Below are 22,083 nucleotides of genomic sequence, written 5' to 3' on the forward strand. Positions count from 1 at the left end.
CCTATCAATCACTGACGCTATGTTCAGTTTTTGTTTTTTTTCCAGCTGTTTTTGAGCCAGTTTGAAGGCATTTTATATCAAGGGTCTAAATAAAAACAGCCAAAAATACTGTTTGCACTAGGCCTTAGTATAAGACTAAGCCCCCCCTCAGCCAAACAGTGCGCTACAGTGGGCAGACATACTCTCAGTAGGATTGACATCCTGCTGCGAGTATGGCAGGTGACCGCCCTGTTAACACCCCCTCTAGCGGGAGCATGTACATCACCCTGCCGCAGCACACTGATTGGCTGAGCAGGACATGTAGCATGATGTACATGCTCCGGTCGGCGCGCGCGGGGGGGGTGTAGGGGGGGGGGGATAAACAGAGCGGTCTCTCAACTTACTCGCAGCAGGATGTCTGTCCATAGAGATTACAGGGCAGGGATCCGCAGCGAGAAATCAGTTGTATGTGTTTGTACACTTTAAAGGGAACCTGTCACCCCCAGTGCCGGGGTGACAGGCTCCCGACCCCCCGCTAGAGCACCTTATACGTACCTAATCGCGCTCCTGAGATGAGTCCAACGCTCATAGAGAATGATGGAGCGTCGGACTCACCAGTTGGACTCATCTCAGGAGCGTGCGTGCCGGGCTTCGGGCGCTGAAATCTGTCACCCGATCGTCTCAAGAAGCGGGAGCTGGCGCGATCAGGTACATATAAGGTGCTCTAGCGGGGGGTCGGGAGCCTATGACAGGTCCTCTTTAAGGGTGGGTTCACACTGAGGAATTCTCGCAGATAAATTCCGCGGAATTCTGTCGGCTGTACGCGCGCCTTTCCGCCGGCTCCATAGACACCATTCTATGGGCTGGCTGATTCCGCATTCCACCGAAAGAGCTGACGTTAATTCTTTCGGCGGAATGCAGAATCACCCGGCCCATAGAATCGTGTCTATGGAGCTGGCGGAAAGGCGCGCGTCCGTGAGCGCGTACAGCCGGTGGAATTCCGCGGTCAACCAAGTTTTTGTGTATGCCTAAATTTATTTATTTTTTTTAAACGAGTCAGTGGAAAACTCATCCTAATGGATGGCATACAACTGCATCTGTTTTTGCATCCGTTTTTACCCATAAAACGGATATGTTAAGCGGACAGCAAAAACGCAGTGTGAACCTAGCCTAATATTCCTACTGAATGAAATATAACACAATGCGTGACATGTCGCCACTTTGATGTGTTTTTGGTATATTGAGCTGCAATCTTTAAAAAAAGAAAAAAAAAACTCAAAATTGCATGAAGATATACTTTAAATGTGTCAGACATACAAATTGTAAATTCCGTATGGAGCTTTCAGCCTCCTCTTCAAGCTGTGACATAAGGAGGTTTCAAACACCGCTCTTTTGTGGCATTTATTCAGGTTTTTTGTTTGTTTGTTTTTTAAAGGGAACCTGTCACCCCCCGTACCGGGGTGACAGGCTCCCGACCCCCCGTTAGAGACCCCTATACTTACCTCATCCCGCCGGGTCCCGCTTCTGGATTCGGTCGGGTCCCGGAGATCTCAGCCGCTGCAGCCCGGCGCGCGCGCTGAGAGATGAGTCCAACGCTCATAGAGAATGACAGGAGAGTCCAGCGCTCCGTCATTCTCTATGAGCGTTGGACTCATCTGTCAGCGCGCGCGCCGGGCTGCAGCGGCTGAGATCTCCAGGACCCCACCGAATCCAGAAGCGGGACCCGGCGGGATGAGGTAAGTATAGGGGTCTCTAACGGGGGGTCGGGAGCCTGTCACCCCGGCACGGGGGGTGACAGGTTCCCTTTAAACCTGTCTGGGCAGCTTTTAGGGTCCTATTAGACAAAGCAATTTTGAACGATGAACAATCACAGAGAGTTTATTGTTAACCTAAAATTGTTCACCATAATATAAAAAGTTATAGACAGTTACAATTGTTTACTCAATCTGGTCCCAAGAAAAGAATGAACAATGTGGAATTAGGGTCCATTTACACAGAAAGATTATCTGACAGATTATCTACCAAAGATCTGAAGCCAAAGCCAGAAACAGACTATAATCAGAACAGGTCATAAAGGAAAATCTGAGATGTCTCCTCTTTTCAAATCCATTCCTGGCTTTGGCTTTAAATCTTTGGCAGATAATCTTTCAGTGTAAATGGACGCTTAGGGTCCTATTCCACGTGCCGATGGGGGCCTGATCAATAATGTAAACAAGCGCCGATCTGCTGGATCGGTGCTCGTTTACTGGACCTATTCCACGGCCTGATCGTTTAGCGAGGGCTGCAGGGACATGGTTACAGATGTCCTTGCAGCCCTTGTTTAAACACCATACTTTACCTAAACATGTTGCAGGTCTTCTCCTGCGCTCCTCCTTCCTCCTGGTCCCGCACGCATCAGCAGCTTCGGTCCTGGCTAAAACAGGCCGCACCAAAGTTGCTGCTGCGTGCAGGACCTGGAGAAAGGAGGGGCGCAGGAGAAGACCTGCAACATGTTTAGTTAAAGCAGGGGGCTTGTGAAATCATTGGTCGCCCACCGCGCATCACTATTCCATGCAGCGATGCTCGGTCGGGGCCCGATTATTTTAGAGGTTGAAAAATCATTAGATCGTTCGGATTTGAACGATAATCGTTTAGTGTAATAGCGGACAACGATTAAATGACCAACGAGAAATCGTTGGTCGTTTGATAGAATTTGGACCTATTTTTATTGATCGCATGGTATAAGACATCGTTCGCAGTAGCGACAAACGCAATAAGGACGCAAGAACGATCACAAGAAACGATTATCGTTCCATGTAATTGCGTGAATGACTTCAGGTCGTTTGCCATAGCGGTCGTTTGAGATCGTTAATCGTTGAAAAAATCGCTTCGTGTAATAGTACCCTAAGGCTGGGTTCACACTGAGTTTTTGCCGTCTAATGTGAGAAAAAATGCAGAAACAGATGGTTAAAAGGCATGCTGTTGTATGTCATGCTGCAGAATCGGTTTTCCTTTGAATTACATTATAAAGAGTTTTTTTTACGTACCTAAAAATGTGGTTAATCACATTTTTATGTACATTTAAATTAAACGGTGGCAAAATGCAGTGTGAACCCAGCCATAGGTCAATGTAAGTTTTTCATACTCTCTCCATTCATTCATTCTCTATTACCAGTGTCTTGGGTAGTCAGTGATAGTAATGAGCTGTAATGGCGAGTCCAGCCACTGAGTCTTTTGTCTAGAACTAGTAGTGAGAAGGAATTTAACAAAAAGAAAAAAATATGGTACTTTGTGCGACTGTGCAAGAAGGTACCCGCTCAGCCAACCGTTGGCCACAGCTGTGACCTGCCCCAGCTACCTGGGCACACAACTGTGCGCAAGGCAAGGGGAGAGCCGTGAACTAGTGGGCTGTGACAGCTCCCTATCCTGTCAGTGCGCTCTGCAGGGTGATTGACAGACAAGGAGACCCGTTAGCGTCTCTGACTGTGCCATCCACTGGTCATAACTGCGAACACGTTTCTGGGAATGATGTACTCCGAAAACGGACACAGCAGCACACGACTGTCTTGCCACCATATATCAGTTGAGTTACATTTCTTAGGCAGACATGGAACCACCACAAAACGCAGTACTTGAATAACAGCAATACAGCTATATACGTTCTATAGAGCCATACAACTTTATACAAAACACCCCCTGCATGGTCCCCATGACAGGAAAGAAGGGATCATAGGTCAGGAATAATCCCCCTCAGTTGCTTTTACAAAAAAAACAGCACCACGTCTGCCCTCAGGTTGTGTGGTATTACGGCTTAGACCTATTAACTTCAGTGGAACTAATGGTCCTTATACACCGCGCAATAAGGGGCCGTGCACGGATGCAGACCATCAGTGAGAATGGCAACACGTGGCTGGTCACTCAAACGATCACTATCATGCGGCCTTTGAAAGATATTGAGATCGACTGCATATCCCATTTAGATGTGTAATTAATGGCTATAAACTTAAAAACTTAAAACCCGCACAAAAATGTGATCAGCCAAGAATTGGACTTTTTTACCGCTACTCCGCTGATTGCTGTAACACTTGCATGGGTCGAAGGAACCTTTTTTAGCAACGTTTCTGGGTGAGTTAGCGTGTATGACCTCTATTCTGATTCAATAGGACTTATCTGGTGTAGTTGTATCCATGCTTGCTTAAAGAGGACCCTTCACCCCCCGTGCCAGGGTGACAGGCTCCCGACCCCTGCTGGAGCCCCCTATACTCACCTGATCCCGCCGGGTCCCGCTTCTGGAGGTGGTCGGGTGACTGAGATATGAGCGCCCAGCGCACGCGCTCCTCAGATGAGTCCAACGCTCATAGAGAATGAAGGAGCGTCGGACTCGCCTGTCATTCTCTATGAGCGTTGGACTCATCTGAGGAGCGCGCGCTTCGGGCGCTCATATCTCAGTCATCCGATTACCTCCAGAAGCGGGACCCGGCGGGATCAGGTGAGTATAGGGTGCCCCAGCGGGGGGTCGGGAGCCTGTCACCCCGGCACCGGGGGTGACAGGTTCCCTTTAATCTTCTGGCAGTAGTAGCGTTACCCGCGACTCTATTTATTCTCTATGCAGCCACCAGAAAAGCTGAGTGCTGTACTATTCTCTCTCCAGAGGCTCCATAGGGGTCCTGTGGATAGGGGACAAGTAAGTTTTATTCTGAGAACTGAATCGCAGCAGATTTCGCGCTGAAGGTTTCTTGGTGAAATCTGCTGCAATACTCTGTACTGTTAGCTGCGACCTACTTGGCTCAGCAGCTGCCAGGGCAATACGGCCTCTGCTCTAAGTCTCTGAGCGTATTCCGTAGTGTGAACATATACCCTAAGATGTGCCTGCATCGGGCATAGTCTCTTGGTCACTGCTACAGAGGGAAGCTGATTTCTAGCACCATAATGTTTTGGAGATGGAATGTGTTGAAGTTGGGATGTAAAGTAGCAAAGGTTGGAGTGCCCTTTAATTTCTTTCACTGAGAACACTGAATATTTAGAGTAACGGACTGCTGATTGACAGCTGTCTACCTATACACAGAATAAAAAAATAATGTATCTATATCTATGATATCTGCCAGGACTATTCAGCACACACGCATAATGGAGAGGACTACTTATTGTCCATGTTATTCAGGAGGAGATCTCCGGATCAGCTGCACAGAACAATGTAAGTGATGCATCATTCTGTCCAGCTTCTGTAACTAGTTTATGGTGCCTTTAACCGCTTAATGCATTATGACATCAAGCTACGTTGGTGCCGTTAAGGGGGTACAGAAAGGGCTTACTTCTGTACTATGCTGCGGATAGCAGTCGGTGACTGTGGCTAATTAACCATTAAAATGCTACTATCAAAACAGAGTAGCATTTAAATGGTTTGTTAAAGCCTTCCCCCAGATCCCCACCACCACCATAATGTGATAGCTTGCAGGGGGGTAATAAGTCATACTTACCGGATGAGGCCTATAGCTTGGCAATTGCTTCTGGCTCCATTTAGGAGCCTGAATCCATTGAGCACGGAAAATACTGATCAATGCAGTGCATAGGTACTGCATTGATCCCTATGAGCAATCACGTTATTGCTCATAGCAGTCAAATTAGTATAAAAATAATTAAAAAAAATCTCTTCCCATATTAAGTTTATCACCCCCTTTTCCCATTTTATAAATCTTTGTGTGCGGCATTGCCCAAAGTATTTCCCATACTAGTAAATAGTGTAAGAGCAAAAAATCTATAAACCATAAAATTGCAGATTTTGTTGAATCCTATCTAGAATAATCCAAATAAAGTGATCAAAAAGTCTTCTACGCAAGCAAGCTACACATAAAAAGTAGAGATCATTGCGCAAAAAAAGACTAATGGCCCCACCGACCAAAGAATGTGTTATAAGGATCAGAATAGAGCATTTTGATGGCTTTTTTTTATTCTAAGAGGTTTTAAAAATTTTTTTGGAAAGCTGTAAAATAAAATAAAGCCCCCCTCCTGCAAATAAAAAAAAATAAAATATTTCACTGCACAAGTTTTTCCCGGTTTCACAGTATATTTTATGGAAAAATAGTCTGTCATTGCAAAGTACAATGGTGTAACGGATGGTGTAACAGGTGAAAAGATGCAAGCGCTATGGCCTTTTAAACACAAAGGGAAAAAAAGGGCAGCAACTATATCTACTGGCTGTCTCTTTCAAAGTGGCCAACCCCTTTAAAGGGGTTGTGCGGCAGTAGGGGTAGTGCAACTATATCTACTGGCTGTCTCTTTCAAAGTGGCCAACCCCTTTAAAGGGGTTGTGCGGCAGTAGGGGTAGTGCGGCAGTAAGCAATTATTCATTAAATAACGCCCTATTTACACATCCTGTTCCTGTCCGCAGTTGCGGATCCGCAGAAAAATAGGACCAATGTATTTCAATGGACCCATACACACATCCGTGTTGTGTACTGGGCTGCAATCCATTCCGCAAAAAAAGGACAGGCCCTAGTACGGACAGTAACTGACACACCCAATACAACTCTATGGGGTCCGTATTTTTTACGGATGCAATACGGACTGAATTTGCAGATTGTTACTGACTGAAACTTGTGGATTGGAAAAATATACTGACGTGTGAATAAGGCATAACACACATTACAAAGTTATACAACTTTGTAATGTATGCTATGTTAGTGAATGGCCCCCTTCCCCGTGTTTCCCCCAACCCACACTAGACCCGGAAGTGTAGTGCTCTATACTCACCTGATCCGTGTCGACCCTCGTCAGCCATCTTGTGACAATGATGTCATCTTTGGGCGTCCGGTCGAACCGCTCAGACCGTCCCTCGTGACGGCCGCCATCTGCCGCGTCATCAGCTGCTCAGCCGCGATTGGCAGCTTTGCCCAGCCAATCGCAGTTGATGACGCGGCAGAGGGACGGTCGGAGTGGTTCGGCCGCCCGCCCGAAGATGACATCATTGTCACAAGATGGCGGACGGGGGTGGACACGGATCAGGTGAGTATAGAGCACTACACTTCGGGTCTAGCGTTGGTGGGGGAGAACACGGGGAAGGGGGCCATTCACTAACATAACATACATTACAAAGTTGTATAACTTTGTAATGTGTGTTATATAGTGAATAGTGGTTTAGCGCCGCACTACCCCTTTAAGAGGCACACATCTCAGTTTAGTTCCACTTGTTTCATACGTAATTTGCCTTTGGTTACATTGGTTATTTTTGGTCTGTAAGTCTTTGATTAGTAAAGGTTTTATATTAGGCCCAAAAGTGGATTCTGACCTGAGGAAAAGTGTATTTGTTTCAGGAAGAAAAATTACACATGAGCAGCGATTAGAGTTGTCTAATGAATAATATCTCTGAATATTTTTTTTTTTTAAATGAAGCAGCCATGGCAATTACCTGTGCGGAGTGTCTGGGTTCTTTCAGCACTGGGTACAGGGCAGGATTAAGGTTGGTGGAGACCCCGGGCGACAATCTTGTTGAGCGCCCCCCCCCCCCCCCCCCCAAAAAAAAACCGTGATCTATACAGATGCCAGTTTACTGTAGGTGACTGAGCACAGATCCCTCCTCACTCCTGGCTGTGTGGCTTAGCATCCTCCTCTGTTGTGCATATGATCACAAGAGGCTGCAGTCCAGAGGAAGATTCCAGGCCCTAGAGACAGGAGAGGACCTTACTAACGCAATGTGAAAACCGAGCACTTTCTGTGTTAGGGCCATATTAAATAGTCTTATATCCTGGGTAAGCAGCGCCGTTCTGCTAGATAGGCGTTCACTTACAGAGCCTATTATAAGGCTCAAACAGCCATCAGTCGCACATCACTATTAAACGAATCGATGCATGGCCAGTGGCCAATGATTTTTGAACGTGTAGAAAGACATGGATCAGTTAATGGGGGGGATTTTGCTAGGGAGAAGCACTGTGAGTATTATGGCTAACCTTTTATTCTACCCCTGGGCACCCCTAATGAATAATGTTCTAAAAAAATACAAAAGAAACGTTATTCAGTGACTCACAGGTGACGTCTTCTTTGATCTGAGGCGTCACTTTCCCTTTTCCTCTGTCCGTCCCAGACCACCATGATGTTTTCTTTCAACTACAATTCATCTCGTCAGAACCTGCGAGAGAAACATCTTAGGCTCCACCAGGGCAGTTTCTAGGCCATTTTGGCAACAGGGCGACTCTGAAATATAGCGCCCCCCCCCGGTATCTCTTGTATATTATTGTGTGATCCTCTGTGAAGCTGTATATACTGTTGTGTGACCCTCTGTGAGGCTGTATATACTGTTGTGTGACCCTCTGTGAGGCGGTATATACTGTTGTGTGACTCTCTGTGAAGCGGTATATCTTGTGTATTACTGTGTGACCCTCTATGAGGTGGTATATCTTGTGTATTACTGTGTGACCCTCTATGAGGTGTTATATTTTACTGTGTGACCCTCTATGAGGTGGTATATATTACTGTGTGACCCTCTGTGAGGCAGTATATCTTGTGTATTACTGTGTGACCCTCTATGAGGTGTTATATTTTACTGTGTGACCCTCTGTGAGGTGGTATATATTACTGTGTGACCCTCTGTGAGGTGGTATATCTTGTGTATTACTGTGTGACCCTCTATGAGGTGGTATATATTACTGTGTGACCCTCTATGAGGTGGTATATCTTGTGTATTACTGTGTGACCCTCTGGGAGGTGGTATATCTTGTGTATTACTGTGTGACCCTCTATGAGGTGGTATATCTTGTGTATTACTGTGTGACCCTCTGTGAGGCAGTATGTTTTGTGTATTACTGTGTGACCCTCTGTGAGGTGGTATATATTACTGTGTGACCCTCTGTGAGGCGATATATCTTGTGTATTACTGTGTGACCCTCCGGGAGGTGGTATATCTTGTATATTACTGTGTGACCCTCTGTGAGGCGATATATCTTGTTTATTACTGTGTGACCCTCTGGGAGGTGGTATATCTTGTATATTACTGTGTGACCCTCTGTGAGGCGATATATCTTGTGTATTACTGTGTGACCCTCTGAGGTGGTACATCTTGTGTATTACTGTGTGACCCTCTGAGGTGGTACATCTTGTGTATTACTGTGTGACCCTCTGTGGGGCGGTATATATTACTGTGTGACCCTCTGTGGGGCGGTATATATTACTGTGTGACCCTCTGTGAGGCGGTATATCTTGTGTATTACTGTGTGACCCTCTATGAGGTGGTATATATTACTGTGTGACCCTCTGGGAGGTGGTATATCTTGTATATTACTGTGTGACACTCTGTGAGGCAGTATATCTTGTGTATTACTGTGTGACCCTCTATAAGGTGGTATATATATTACTGTGTGACCCTCTGGGAGGTGGTATATCTTGTGTATTACTGTGTGACCCTCTGTGAGGCGGTATATCTTGTGTATTACTGTGTGACCCTCTATGAGGTGGTATATATTACTGTGTGACCCTCTGGGAGGTGGTATATCTTGTGTATTACTGTGTGACCCTCTATGAGGTGGTATATCTTGTGTATTACTGTGTGACCCTCTGTGGGGCGGTATATATTACTGTGTGACCCTCTGTGGGGCGGTATATATTACTGTGTGACCCTCTGTGGGGCGGTATATATTACTGTGTGACCCTTTGTGGGGCGGTATATATTACTGTGTGACCCTCTGGGAGGCAGTATATACTATTGTGTGACCCTTTGGGAGGCAGTATATACTATTGTGTGACCCTCTGGGAGGCAGTATATAGAGCATAGCAGCACACTATACATAACATAGGATATCACACATACATAGCACACTATACATACCATAGGATATCACACATACATAGAGCATAGCAGCACACTATACATACCATAGGACAGGGGTACTCAACAACTTTAAGTGAAGGTCCACTTACCGGGGTCTATTGTCAGGTGAAGGTCCGAGCTGAACATCAGTAGGAAACGTGTTTTGTTACTTTGTCACAAACGTTCAACTATTTATATACAGAATTGCTGCTTATTAGCGGGAAAACTGTCATTTTTTTCTCTCACCAGGCCTTTGATATTAGGTACAAAGGGGGTGACTGCCCTGGTAGTATATAGCCCCCCTGTTGCTCCCCCAGTAGTGTATAGCCCCCCCCTGTGCGCTCTCCCTCAGTAGTATATAGCCCCCTGTTGCTCCCCCAGTAGTATATAGCCCCCCTGTGCGCTCTCCCCCTGTAGTATATAGCCCCCTGTGAGCTCCCCCCAGTAGTATATAGCCTCCCCGTGCGCTCTCCCCCTGTAGAATATAGCCCCCTGTGAGCTCCCCCCAGTAGTATATAGCCCCCCTGTGCGCTCTCCCCCTGTAGTATATAGCCCCCTGTGAGCTCCCCCCAGTAGTATATAGCCCCCCTGTGCTCTCCCCCTGTAGTATATAGCCCCCTGTGAGCTCCCCCCAGTAGTATATAGCCCCCGTGAGCTCCCCCCAAGTAGTATATAGCCCCCGTGAGCTCCCCCCAAGTAGTATATAGCCCCCCTGTGAGCTCCCCCCTGTAGTATATAGCCCCCCTGTGAGCTCCCCCCTGTAGTATATAGCCCCCCGTGCGCTGTCCCTCTGTAGTATATAGCCCCCTGTGAGGTCCCCCCAGTAGTATATAGCGCCCCTGTGCTCACCCCAGTAGTATATAGCCCCCTGTGAGGTCCCCCCAGTAGTATATAGCCCCCCTTGTGCTTTCCCCCTGTAGTATATAACCCCCTGTGCGCTCCCCCCAGTAGTATATAGCCCCCTCAGTAGTATATAGCCCCCTGTGAGGTCCCCCATGTAGTATATAGCCCCCTGTGCGCTCCCCCCAGTAGTATATAGCCCCCTCAGTAGTATATAGCCCCCTGTGAGGTCCCCCCTGTAGTATATAGCCCCCTGTGCGCTCCCCCCAGTAGTATATAGCCCCCTCAGTAGTATATAGCCCCCTGTGAGGTCCCCCCTGTAGTATATAACCCCCTGTGCGCTCCCCCCAGTAGTATATAGCCCCCTCAGTAGTATATAGCCCCCTGTGAGGTCCCCCCTGTAGTATATAGTCCACCTGTGCGCTCTCCCCTTGTAGATGCCCCCCAGACAGAAAAAAAAAATAACAAAAACAACTCACCTAGCACCTCGTTCCCCGCTGCGGCTGTCTTCTTCTCTTCCCGTCGGTCCGGCCCCCGGCTGATACGCGCTCTGTAGGGATGTCCCGGGGATTCCCCAGAAGAGCGCGCATCAGTGATCTCAGCGTACGCCGCCGGCCTGCACTTCCGGGAAGGACAGGCCGGCAGCGTACACTGAGGTCTGTGGTGGGCCCTCTGCTGGGGAATCCCCGGGACATCCCTACAGAGCGCGTATCAGCCGGGGGCCGGACTGACACTGCCCCCAGCCCCACAGGCGTACTGACATCTAAGGACAGTACGTCTATGGGGCGGGAGGCAGTGCAGTGGGCAGCGGCACCAACTAACCGCCCCGGGACGGACCGGATCCGGGGCGGTTTGGAGGTCTGACCAGGGGTCGGGACAGCTGGCCTCCGCGGTCCGGGTTCGGACCGTGGTCCGCCAGTTGAGGACCCCTGCCATAGGATATCATACATACAAAGAGCATAGCAGCACACTATACACACCATAGGATATCGTACATACATAGAGCATAGAAGCACACTATACATAACATAGGATATCGTACATACACAGCACACTATACATAACATAGGATATCACACATACACAGCACACTATACATAAGATAGGATATCACACATACACAGCACACTATACATACCATAGAATATCACACATACACAGCACACTATACATAACATAGATCATCACACATACACAGCACACTATACATACCATAGAATATCACACATACACAGCACACTATACATAACATAGATCATCACACATACACAGCACACTATACATACCATAGAATATCACACATACACAGCACACTATACATAACATAGATCATCACACATACACAGCACACTATACTTACCATAGATCATCACACATACCCTTGCACATTGGACTCTTTACACACAAATATAGTGGAGTAACTTTTTGTAGCAGGGTGCAGTCTAGGAAGGGTTAAATCAGGCAGAGGTCCTATGCCACTAACCCTCCCCACCCCCTCCTCCCGACTGAAGCTGCAGAGCCTTGTGAGCTAAGGGGAAAGGAAGTTAGAAGGAAGATAAAGTACAGACTGTGGGGTATGAAGCTGACCATCACCCTGCTCCCCCACCCCAATCACATACACCCCAACACTGTACTGCTGATCCCCCACAGCGACCCCCCCCCCCTCCTTCCAGACAGCAGCAGCACTTACAGGAAGCTTCTCTTCATCTGTGTCCAGGCCGGGTCGGGGGAGGAGACGCCATCACACAGGAGCTGCTGCCTGTGCTGGATGCTCTGCAGAGCCGTGGGGGAATGTGGAGGAGTCCTTGCTGCCTCCTCTATCCTCTTCCCTTTAGTCACAGGCCACAAAGGAGCCCCCAGGAGCCAGGTACTGTGTGTGGGGGCGCTCTGAAGTCCGGGCCTGCTTCCCTGTGCGCAATGTAACTGCTGCTGTGTGTGGTGAGGGAGGGCGCCCCCTAGCTGTCAGCGCCCCGTGCAGTGGCCCGGCCTGCACGGTGCTAGAAACGGCCCTGGGCTCCACACATTTCCTTCAACTTCCTTCCCTTATTCCAACCCATAAGGTTCCAAACAGTAGTCATTCCACTTTTTGGTGTGATTTGGAATGTGGGTTGCCCCCTGTATGTAGGATCCCCTCCTGTGCCCCCAAGTAATTATAAAGTCCCTATGTTCCTATATAGTAATATTGTTCCCTGCTGCTGTGCCCCCCATATAGTAATACTGCCCCTGCTGTGCCCCCCATATAGTAATACTGCCCCTGCTGTGCCCCCCATATAGTAATGTCCCCCTGCTGTGCCCATATAGTAATAATGCCCCCCCGCAGTGCCGTCTTATAGTAATAATGCCCCCTGCTGTGCCCTCATATAGTAATAATGCCCCCTGCTGTGCCCTCATATAGTAATAATGCCCCCTGTTGTACACTCATATAGTAATAATGCCCCCTGCTGTGCCCTCATATAGTGATAATGCCCTCTGCTGTGCCCTCCATATAGGAATAATGTCCCTTGCTGTGCCCACATATAGGAATAATGTCCCCTGCTGTGCCCTCCATACAGTAATAATGTCCCCTGCTGTGCCCTCCATACAGTAATAATGTCCCCTGCTGTGCCCTCCATACAGTAATAATGTCCCCTGCTGTGCCCTCCATACAGTAATAATGTCCCCTGCTGTGCCCTCCATATAGTAATAATGTCCCCTGCTGTGCCCTCCATACAGTAATAATGTCCCCTGCTGTGCCCTCCATACAGTAATAATGCCCCCTGCTGTGCCCTCCATACAGTAATAATGTCCCCTGCTGTGCCCTCCATACAGTAATAATGTCCCCTGCTGTGCCCACACCTAATGCGCAGAAGTGCTGTGTGTGGGTTAGCAGCACCCGAGGCAAGAAAAATTGGATGTGTTATATACAGCCTGGTTATATAGTTGGTGGAGGTCCTGTATACCTGTAGTTTATAGTTTGAGGGTCTTGGATACCTGTAGTTTATAGTTCGGGCGTCCTGTATACCTGTAGTGTATAGTTGGGGAGTCCTGTATACCTGTAGTGTATAGTTTGGGGATCCTGTATACCTGTAGTATATAGTTAGTGAAGGTGCTGTATATCTGTAGTTTAGAGTTGGGGGGGGGGGCTGTATATCTGCACTGTATAGTTTGGGGGGGGGGGCTCCTGTATACCTGTAGTGTATAGTAGGTGGAGGTGCTATATACCTGTAGTGTATTGTTTGGGGGTCCTGTATACCTGTAGTGTAGAGTTGGTGGGGAGAGTCCTATATACCTGTACTGTATGGCTTGGGGTACCTGTACACCTGTAGTATACAGGCAAACCGATAAAGAAACAACTGAACCTCAAACTTAAAGATTTTTCATGTTGATTTATTACTTAAAAACATGCTTATAGACAGAAGAACAGGAAGAAGCAATGAATCACCACTGGAAAAAATATTTAAAGAAACGGCAACGAACATACAAGCAGGGGGTAATACAAGTGGGCCACATAAGGTGTAATATACATAGTAATAATGATACTCTATCTACTGGAGTCAGAAGAACATACACGCATATGTTATTAATAAGAATAATAAATATAAGGTGCCAATGTGCTAGTACAGGTTTATTACCAAAGTAAAGATGACGTAATGTGTCCACCGGCAGCCCCCACCCCGACGTACGTTTCGGCTATCCGCCTTCTTTAGGGCCCTATTCCACCGGACGATTATCGTTAAATCGTTCGAATCTAAGCGATAATTGTTCGGTTGAAATGCAGTTAACGATTAACGACGGAACGAGAAATTGATCGCTTTATAAGACCTGGACCTATTTTTATCATTGCTCTTTCACAAATCGTTCGCATTGAATAAGACGTCGTTAGGTTGTTCGCAGTAGATATGAACGCAATAGCGAATAAAAAACGATCGCAATTACGATAAGTAGCGATTATCGTTCCATGGAAATGAGTGAACGTTTTCAGGTCTTTCGCAATAGCGGTCGTTTGAGATCGTTAACGATTATGCAAACGATAATCGTCCGGTGGAATAGGGCCCTTACTCCCTTACACAGCAAAAAAAGGAATGATGTGTACATACAGCTAAGAATTAACGATTTTAAAATATGATAATTTTTTCGATTGTTTTCCGCATACATACAAAATATAGTTGTAATTCAAACTATATATGATGATCATCCTGTGTAATAGGGCCCTAATTCTAATAGGAGCCTAAATACTCCTGATGGACCGTACCGAATGCGTCGAGTTTCTGTCACGGATGTCGCACTACTTTGTCTGGTATTTATGAGGTAACCTGTGAGGGACCCTCCTGACGCTGCTACAGGCGAGAACAGGGTCTCTTTAGTAGAAACCTACCACCTATTAAACTAGACTATGGAAGCCATTTCGATTGTGTACTAAGCAGCGGGTTTGTGACGTGTTTGCCCGGTACAGGTGGCCGGCCGGCAGCACACAATGTGGAGGTGCCGCTACCCTCGCCCACTCCTCTCCGCCTCCTCCCCGCGCGCGCTCTCACTGCTCGCCCCCGCCTCCCCAGCGCGCGTGCTCGCTCTCCATGCTCGGTCCCCAGTCTCCTCCGTCTTCGGTGTCGCCGTACGAGCACAGCTGATCAGCGACTCTATCGTCCCCCCCCCCCCTCCGTGTTTCCCCGGCAACACAGCCCCTTCTCCGGCACGCCGCTGGGCGCTGGGCTGCGCCACTTCCCTCGACAGCTGAAGCGCCCCCCGTCGTTCGGTGGCTTCATCCCTTCCCCCCGACCCGATTCCGTCCGTGGAGGGACCCCCACCCGGAGCAAATATTCCGGAGAAAAAGAGACTCCCGGAGAGGACCGCTGCGGAGATGGAGGCGGTGGGGCCCGGTAAGTGCTGCCGTGAAGGTTCGGGCCAGGCCCGGGGTGGGTAGGCCTCACCTGAGCCAGGTCGGATTTGATCGAGAGCTCCAGATGGGGGCGTACGGCCGGGGCTGGCCCTGACTGGAGACCGTGATCTGTAAGGGCGGCCCACCGTGTGTGTGTGTGTGGGCACGGCCGCCCGGGCACGTTTAAAGGGCTGCGGCGGCGGCGGGCACACCGTGGGCAGGGGGCCGGGGAGTACTGCCTGCATTACTGTGTCTCCATAGCAGCTCAATGGGACCTTTACATGGCTGTGTATGAGAATGTGTGGGGAGAAGAGCGGAGAATGTGTGGGGAGAAGAGCGGAGAATGTGTGGGGAGAAGAGCGGAGAATGTGTGGGGAGAAGAGCGGAGAATGTGTGGGGGGAAGAGCGGAGAATGTGTGGGGGGAAGAGCGGAGAATGTGTGGGGGGAAGAGCGGAGAATGTGTGGGGAGAAGAGCGGAGAATGTGTGGGGGGAAGAGCGGAGAATGTGTGGGGAGAAGAGCGGAGAATGTGTGGGGCGAAGAGCGGAGAATGTGTGGGGCGAAGAGCGGAGAATGTGTGGGGCGAAGAGCGGAGAATGTGTGGGGCGAAGAGCGGAGAATGTGTGGGGCGAAGAGCGGAGAATGTGTGGGGAGAAGAGCTGATCTTGCCCCTCATTGTGCTGCACACCTCACCCTGGAGTTACTCAATGTTGGTGCGCAAGAAGTGTGTGTGTGTTTGTGTTTCCCCTAGTACTTCCTTGTAGCTGCGCCCTCCCCTTACTGGAAGAACTGGTGTATTACTGGGAACTGAGCAACTTATATGTCCATCGTTGCGTCGTTGTCTGATACATGCGGGGTCATTACCTTATGTGACCCGCTGGTGTCCTCTGCTGCTGTTCCTCTGTTAGGGAGGGAGAGTGGATTCTGCGTCTTGTCGGATGTATGACGGAGTAGTTGAAGCAGCATTCCCTCCTTCCTGAAATCCGTTAATCTAATCAATATTAGTCTGGAACCAGGTGACGTAGTCGTAGCTAATTGGGTTTCAGTAATCGTTTTTTTAAATCGATTTGAAAAATAAACTTGTCTGCCCCCATCCGCTGCAGCAGCTGTTGTAAGAGCACAAGGTTCCCACTGCTTCCTCTGCAGGACATGGCCAGTCACTGAGGCCTCATTCACACGATCCCTGCCGTGATCCGGAGGAGGATCGCAGCAAGGACCCCCTAGCAGTGCAGCCATCCGGCACGGACCCCCCTGCCGTCCAGCAGAAGATATGATGGGAGTACATAATGTGCGCTCCTGTTATCGCATCTGACTACTCACCTATTCCCCTGTGCCGGGCCAGCTTACACACGCTCACAGGAAGTGGCCTGGACTACGCTGCCAGGAGAAGGTATAGTAGTCCAGGCCACTTCTGGTGAACAAGTAAGCCGGCCAGCACGGTGGAGTAGGTGAGTAGTGAGATGCAATGACAGGAGAGCACAATATGCACTTTTATGACAGAAGGATGTAGTGAGGGGGAATCAGTGCCGCGATCCGCACTAGAACCTGCCCTATTTTTTTTGCCGGGCAGATCGCGGTTGGGGTCGCGGCTTGGATTATGTGAATGGCTGCATTTACTTTAACGGTTCCTAAAATTGTCCATCCATACTCACTGATCCGGGGCCATGGACAGTGTTATGGAACGTGTGAATGCAGACCAAGGCAGGTCACCATTATTGTCTGATGTTTATCTTCCATCAGTCCCGTACACATGAACGTTTGGCACAGCAGAATGTTCCAAGCCTTCTGTGGAGAGGGGTCAACCACAGACAGACTTTTTTTTTTTGGGGGGGGGGGGCAGTGAAATTCGATCACACCCCCATTCTCTATCTCCACCATCTGTTGGTGGAGTCTCAGGAGACTCCCATACACTATAGATTGGGGGACCTTTAGAATGGCAACTTTAGGGGATCAGGGTAGGAGGGTATGCTTTGGGTAAGTTCACATTGAGTAAATCGGACGGTATCCCGCCTGCCTCAGTGTGCCATAGCCTGTCTATGGGAGAGCGTGCGCTCCTCTGCTGCCGTTCTCCAGTCAATGAAGTGACATGTCACTTCATTAAGTGGAGAGCAGCAGTGGAGGAGCGTGCGCTTTCCCGTAGAGAAGCAGTGTCACACAGGCAGGCGGGATTCCGCAGCAGAAAGTTCTGCCATGGAATTCTCCCTGTGAACATACCCTTTTCTTGTAAATTATAAGAAAAACAGTTTTGCTACAGTACTCTTGTAGTAGGAAGGAATTAAAAATACTGTTGCCAACTTTTGATGTCAGAAATATCCAAAGTTTTGATCTTTTGGGATAAGAACTTGCTTAATGCGTTCACTTCTAGCTCTGTATCAGGTGAGCTAGATGGAGTCTTAGGGCCCTATTCCACCGGACGATTATCGTTTGCATAATCGTTAACGATTAACGATCTCAAACGACCGCTATTGCGAAAGACCTGAAAATGTTCACTCATTTCCATGGAATGATAATCGGTACTTATGATCGTAATTGCGATCGTTATCCTTTGCTTTTTATTCGCTATTGCGTTAGTATCTATTGTGAACGACTGAACGATGTCTTATGCGAACGATTTGCGAACGAGCAACGATAAAAATAGGTCCAGGTCTCATAAAGCGATCAACGATTTCTCGTTCGGTCATTAATCATTAACTGCATTTTAACCGAACGATTATCTTTTAGATTCGAACGATTTAACGATAATCTGAACGATAATCGTCCGGTGGAATAGGGCCCTTAATGCAAGTCTATGGGGCCATCTAGGTCTGAGTGGGGAGAGGAGTGCTCCTCTGGGTAGTAGTTTGCTTGTTTTACTGACCCAGACTAAAAACTTCTGATGTGTAAGGGTATGTTCACATTGAGTAAATCAGGCAGAATTCCCCCTGCCTCAGTGTGCCCTAGCCCGTCTATGGGAGAGCGCGAGCTCCTACACTGCCTCCGCTCTCTGCTCAAAGAATAGACTCTGCCACAGAATTCCGCCTGATTACTGTGAACAAACCCTAAGAGACATGCAAGTTTTTTTTTTTTTTTTTTTAATTATTTATTATTATTAACAAGTACACTTTAAAGAGGTATTACCATCTCAATTAACGTCGTTAAAGGAGAAGTATGGTGAAAATTCGCTGTCCGCCCGAAGAATGAACAGGTTCACTCCTCAGGCGGATTGCCGAATCTGCCTGGCCATAGAAAAAGTCTATGGGACAGACTGAAAGGCGCACGGGGGAGCCGTGTGTTATCCACCCGGATTCCATAGTTTGCACATAGCCTGAGTATCTCATCCTGGTACTTAATTGCAGGTAGGGTACCTCTGGCTAACAAATGGAAGGCTGTACGGTCCCCCAAAGAAATCCCCACCACCATTACTGACCCATCGCCAAACCGGTCATGCTGGAAGACCATGCTGGACCAACGTTCTCCATGGCGTCTCCAGTCTGTCACATGTGCTCATTACTCACCTATTTCATCCGTGAAGAGTTGCAAAACCCCATCCCAACTGGAGCAACCATGTTTTTCTAAGCCTGGATAATCCCTTTAACACAGTCCTCTCTGAATGTAGCACAACCTATTCAACCCCTTGGCAGAGAATCCACCGCTGTCTTACTACAGGTGTCTATTGGGTCGCATGCTCACTAATAAATGCTGGTCCCTTGCCAGAGTCTCTGGTTCAGGTCTGGCTATAGGTGTTTCTCCTTAATTCCTTTTGTACCCCCCCATCCCCCTGATGGTTAAACTGTGACATCAGGCAAAACACATGGCCCATCCTGAAGATGTGCTAAATGTTGTATATATGATTTGTAGTTAAAGCGATTCTTTACCCACAATCTGATCTGACTTGAGCATCGGCCGGTTCCGCTGCATAGAACGGCCATGGGTTATAAGGCAGCTGGGTGATGAGTGGATTGCAGAGATAACTAAGCACTTAAAGGAGAAGTCGGCGAAAATTTTTATTAAAATATTGTATTGCCCCCCAAAAGTTATACAAATCACCAATATACACTTATTACGGGAAATGCACATAAAGTGCTTTTTTTCCCCTGCACTTACTACTGCATCAAGGCTTCACTTCCTGGATAACATGGTGATGTCACTTCCTGGATAACATGGTGATGTCACGACCCGACTCCCAGAGCTGTGCGGTTGTGGCTGAGTGAGAGGATGATGGCAGGGGGATGCTCAGTGTCCCTCAGTGTCCCCCTGCCATTATCCTCTCCAACAGCCACAGCCCGCACAGCTCTGGGAGTTGGGTTGTGACATCACCATGTTATCCAGGATGTGACATCACCATGTTATCCAGGAAGTGAAACCTTGATGCAGTAGTACGTGCATGGAAAAAAGCACTTTATAAGCCTTTCCTGTAATTGGTGTATTTTGGTGATTTGTAAAACTTCTGGGGGGTAAAACAATACTTTAATAAAATGTTTCGCTGGACTTTCTACTTTATTACTGTAAATTCAGCCCCATAGACCAGAAAAGAAGTTACAGTATATTAAATACATTGATTAAAAAGTTAAATTTTCTAAATCTAATGGAATAAGTTATAAATTGCCATTGTTATTGTACTAACTTGAGCATGGTTAACATGTCTGTTTTACCACAGGGTGTAAAGAAGACATTTCCGAAATATAAAACTACTTCTTTTTTTTTTTCAATTTATCCAGGCAAAATTTTCAGCTTCCTAGTATATTTTTTGGAAAAAATTGTCATTGCAAAGAACAATTGGTGTCGCTAAAAAGCTCATATGGGTTTGTAGGTGAAAAATGAAAGCTGTATGGCCTTTTAAGCACAGAGGAAAAAATTTGTGCAAGAAAAAAAAAAATTAGCCTGGTCATAAAGGGGTTAATCACAATACTATCATATCTGCTATTGGTCTGGACAGTACAGCTATAACATTTTACCTTCTAGTGAACTTATTGACAAGGCCTCACATTGCTTAGTGGAAGCTTGTGCGGAGAAACATTTGGTCCACTTGATCATGTCAGGATGGTGAACGGCTTTAACTTGAGGAACCATTCATGTAGTTATAAATAGCTTGGAGCAGTGCGTTAGGTGGCCGTTCGGGGAAAGCTTTCAGATTGGTCTCAGCAGGCGGCCAAGTTAAGGATATACTCATGTGAACAGGTGGCTAAAATAGCATGTAGCTGCCAAGAAGCCATTTTACTCCACACTTGTAATAGCCACATTTTCCCAGTCAGTTCAGCGGTCTTTGAGTAGGTCGTGATGTGAAAACGAATTGCATAGAAAGCCCACAGCCTGTCAGATCAGCAGCCGATAGGGTGGGCTGCTTGCGGACGGCTTGTCACTTCTCTGCAGTACTCCGTCACTAGTTTAATGTGGAAGTTGGTTTTAATTTTAATCCACTCTATATAATTGTGGCTTTTAGGGTGCTTATTCACATTGTATTAGCGATAATCGCATGAAGTAAATGCAGCAGGATCGCAGCATGTTCTGCACCCTGTAAAGCTGCTTTTTCATATAAGGGTCCTATTCTACGGGCCGATGGGGGCCCGATCAATAATGCAAACGAGCGCCGATCTGCTATTACACAGCCTGATATTCCTTTAGCAAGGGCTGCAGGGACATTGTTACCGATGTCCTTGCAGCCATTGATTAAACATCATACTTTACCTAAGCATGTTGTAGGTCTTCTGTGCTCCTTCCTCCCATTTCTGCGCACAGCAGCAGCTTCGGTGCAGCCTGTCTGAGCTGACAGACCGCTTAGCCAATCACTGGCCGTGGCGGTCCTGGCCAATGATTGGCTGAGCGGTCTGTGAGCTAAGACAGGCAGCACTGAAGCTGCTGCGTGTGGTCCCGGAAGAAGGAGCGCAGGAGAAGACCTGCAACATGCTTGGGTAAAGCATCGTGCTTGTGAAATCGGTAGCCCGCCATGCATAGCTATTCCACCCGATTTTAGGTTTAAACCTAAATAAACGATCAGCCGATGACACGATCGTTGTCTCTATTCCACAGAGGGATAATCGGCTGAATCGGGCCGATTACCGCTCCGTGGAATAGGACCCTAAGAGTCATCTTGGTGCAGTTCACCTACAATCCTCTGTTTAGTTGGGACTTTTTTTTATATGAAGTCTTTAAATCCAAAGTTAAAGCAATACTGTATTCAGCTACCCCCTTCCCAAACAGCAGGTACTGCAGAGCTGAAGTCCCTTCCTGTCGTGTGATCCAAAATTCATGGTGCCTCAGTTTGGCGCAACAACAATCTATAATGCGGAGCAGCCAATGAGGCATGGCCTAGGGTGCTCTGCCCTAGACCTGCTACAACTCCTTTTCTCCACCCTTCTCATCATCTGTAAAGCCCTCAGACACTAATATTTGAGGGCATTACCTATAAGGAGGGCAGAGAAGGAAGTAGACTCGTAGCAGGCCTATGGCACTGACGCCCTAGTCCACGCCTCATTGACTTGGTTGCTGCAGATTAAAGATTTTCCACCCCAACCAAGGCATCGGGCACATTTTGGAGCACACAACCAGGAAGGACTTCAGCTCTGCAGATAGACGTTATCTGTGGTTTGGGAAGGGGGGGGGAGCTAAATACAATATTGCTTTAAGAGCAGATCTACTAAACTGCAGCTAAATACTA

General features: G+C 47.7%; 1 protein-coding gene across 1 annotated transcript in view; it reads left to right on the plus strand.

Moving 5' to 3' along the window:
- The first annotated feature begins 14,986 nt into the window (after positions 1-14,986).
- The window catches only part of LOC138793230 (protein argonaute-4), a 33,863-nt gene continuing 26,766 nt past the window's right edge, over positions 14,987-22,083 (plus strand). The window contains exon 1 of the mRNA XM_069971649.1: positions 14,987-15,450. Coding sequence (XP_069827750.1) covers positions 15,432-15,450 — 19 coding nt within the window. The 5' untranslated portion in view covers positions 14,987-15,431. The remainder of the gene's footprint in view (positions 15,451-22,083) is intronic.

The sequence above is a fragment of the Dendropsophus ebraccatus genome, chromosome 5 (genome assembly GCF_027789765.1).
Source record: "Dendropsophus ebraccatus isolate aDenEbr1 chromosome 5, aDenEbr1.pat, whole genome shotgun sequence".
Lineage (NCBI taxonomy): Eukaryota > Metazoa > Chordata > Amphibia > Anura > Hylidae > Dendropsophus > Dendropsophus ebraccatus.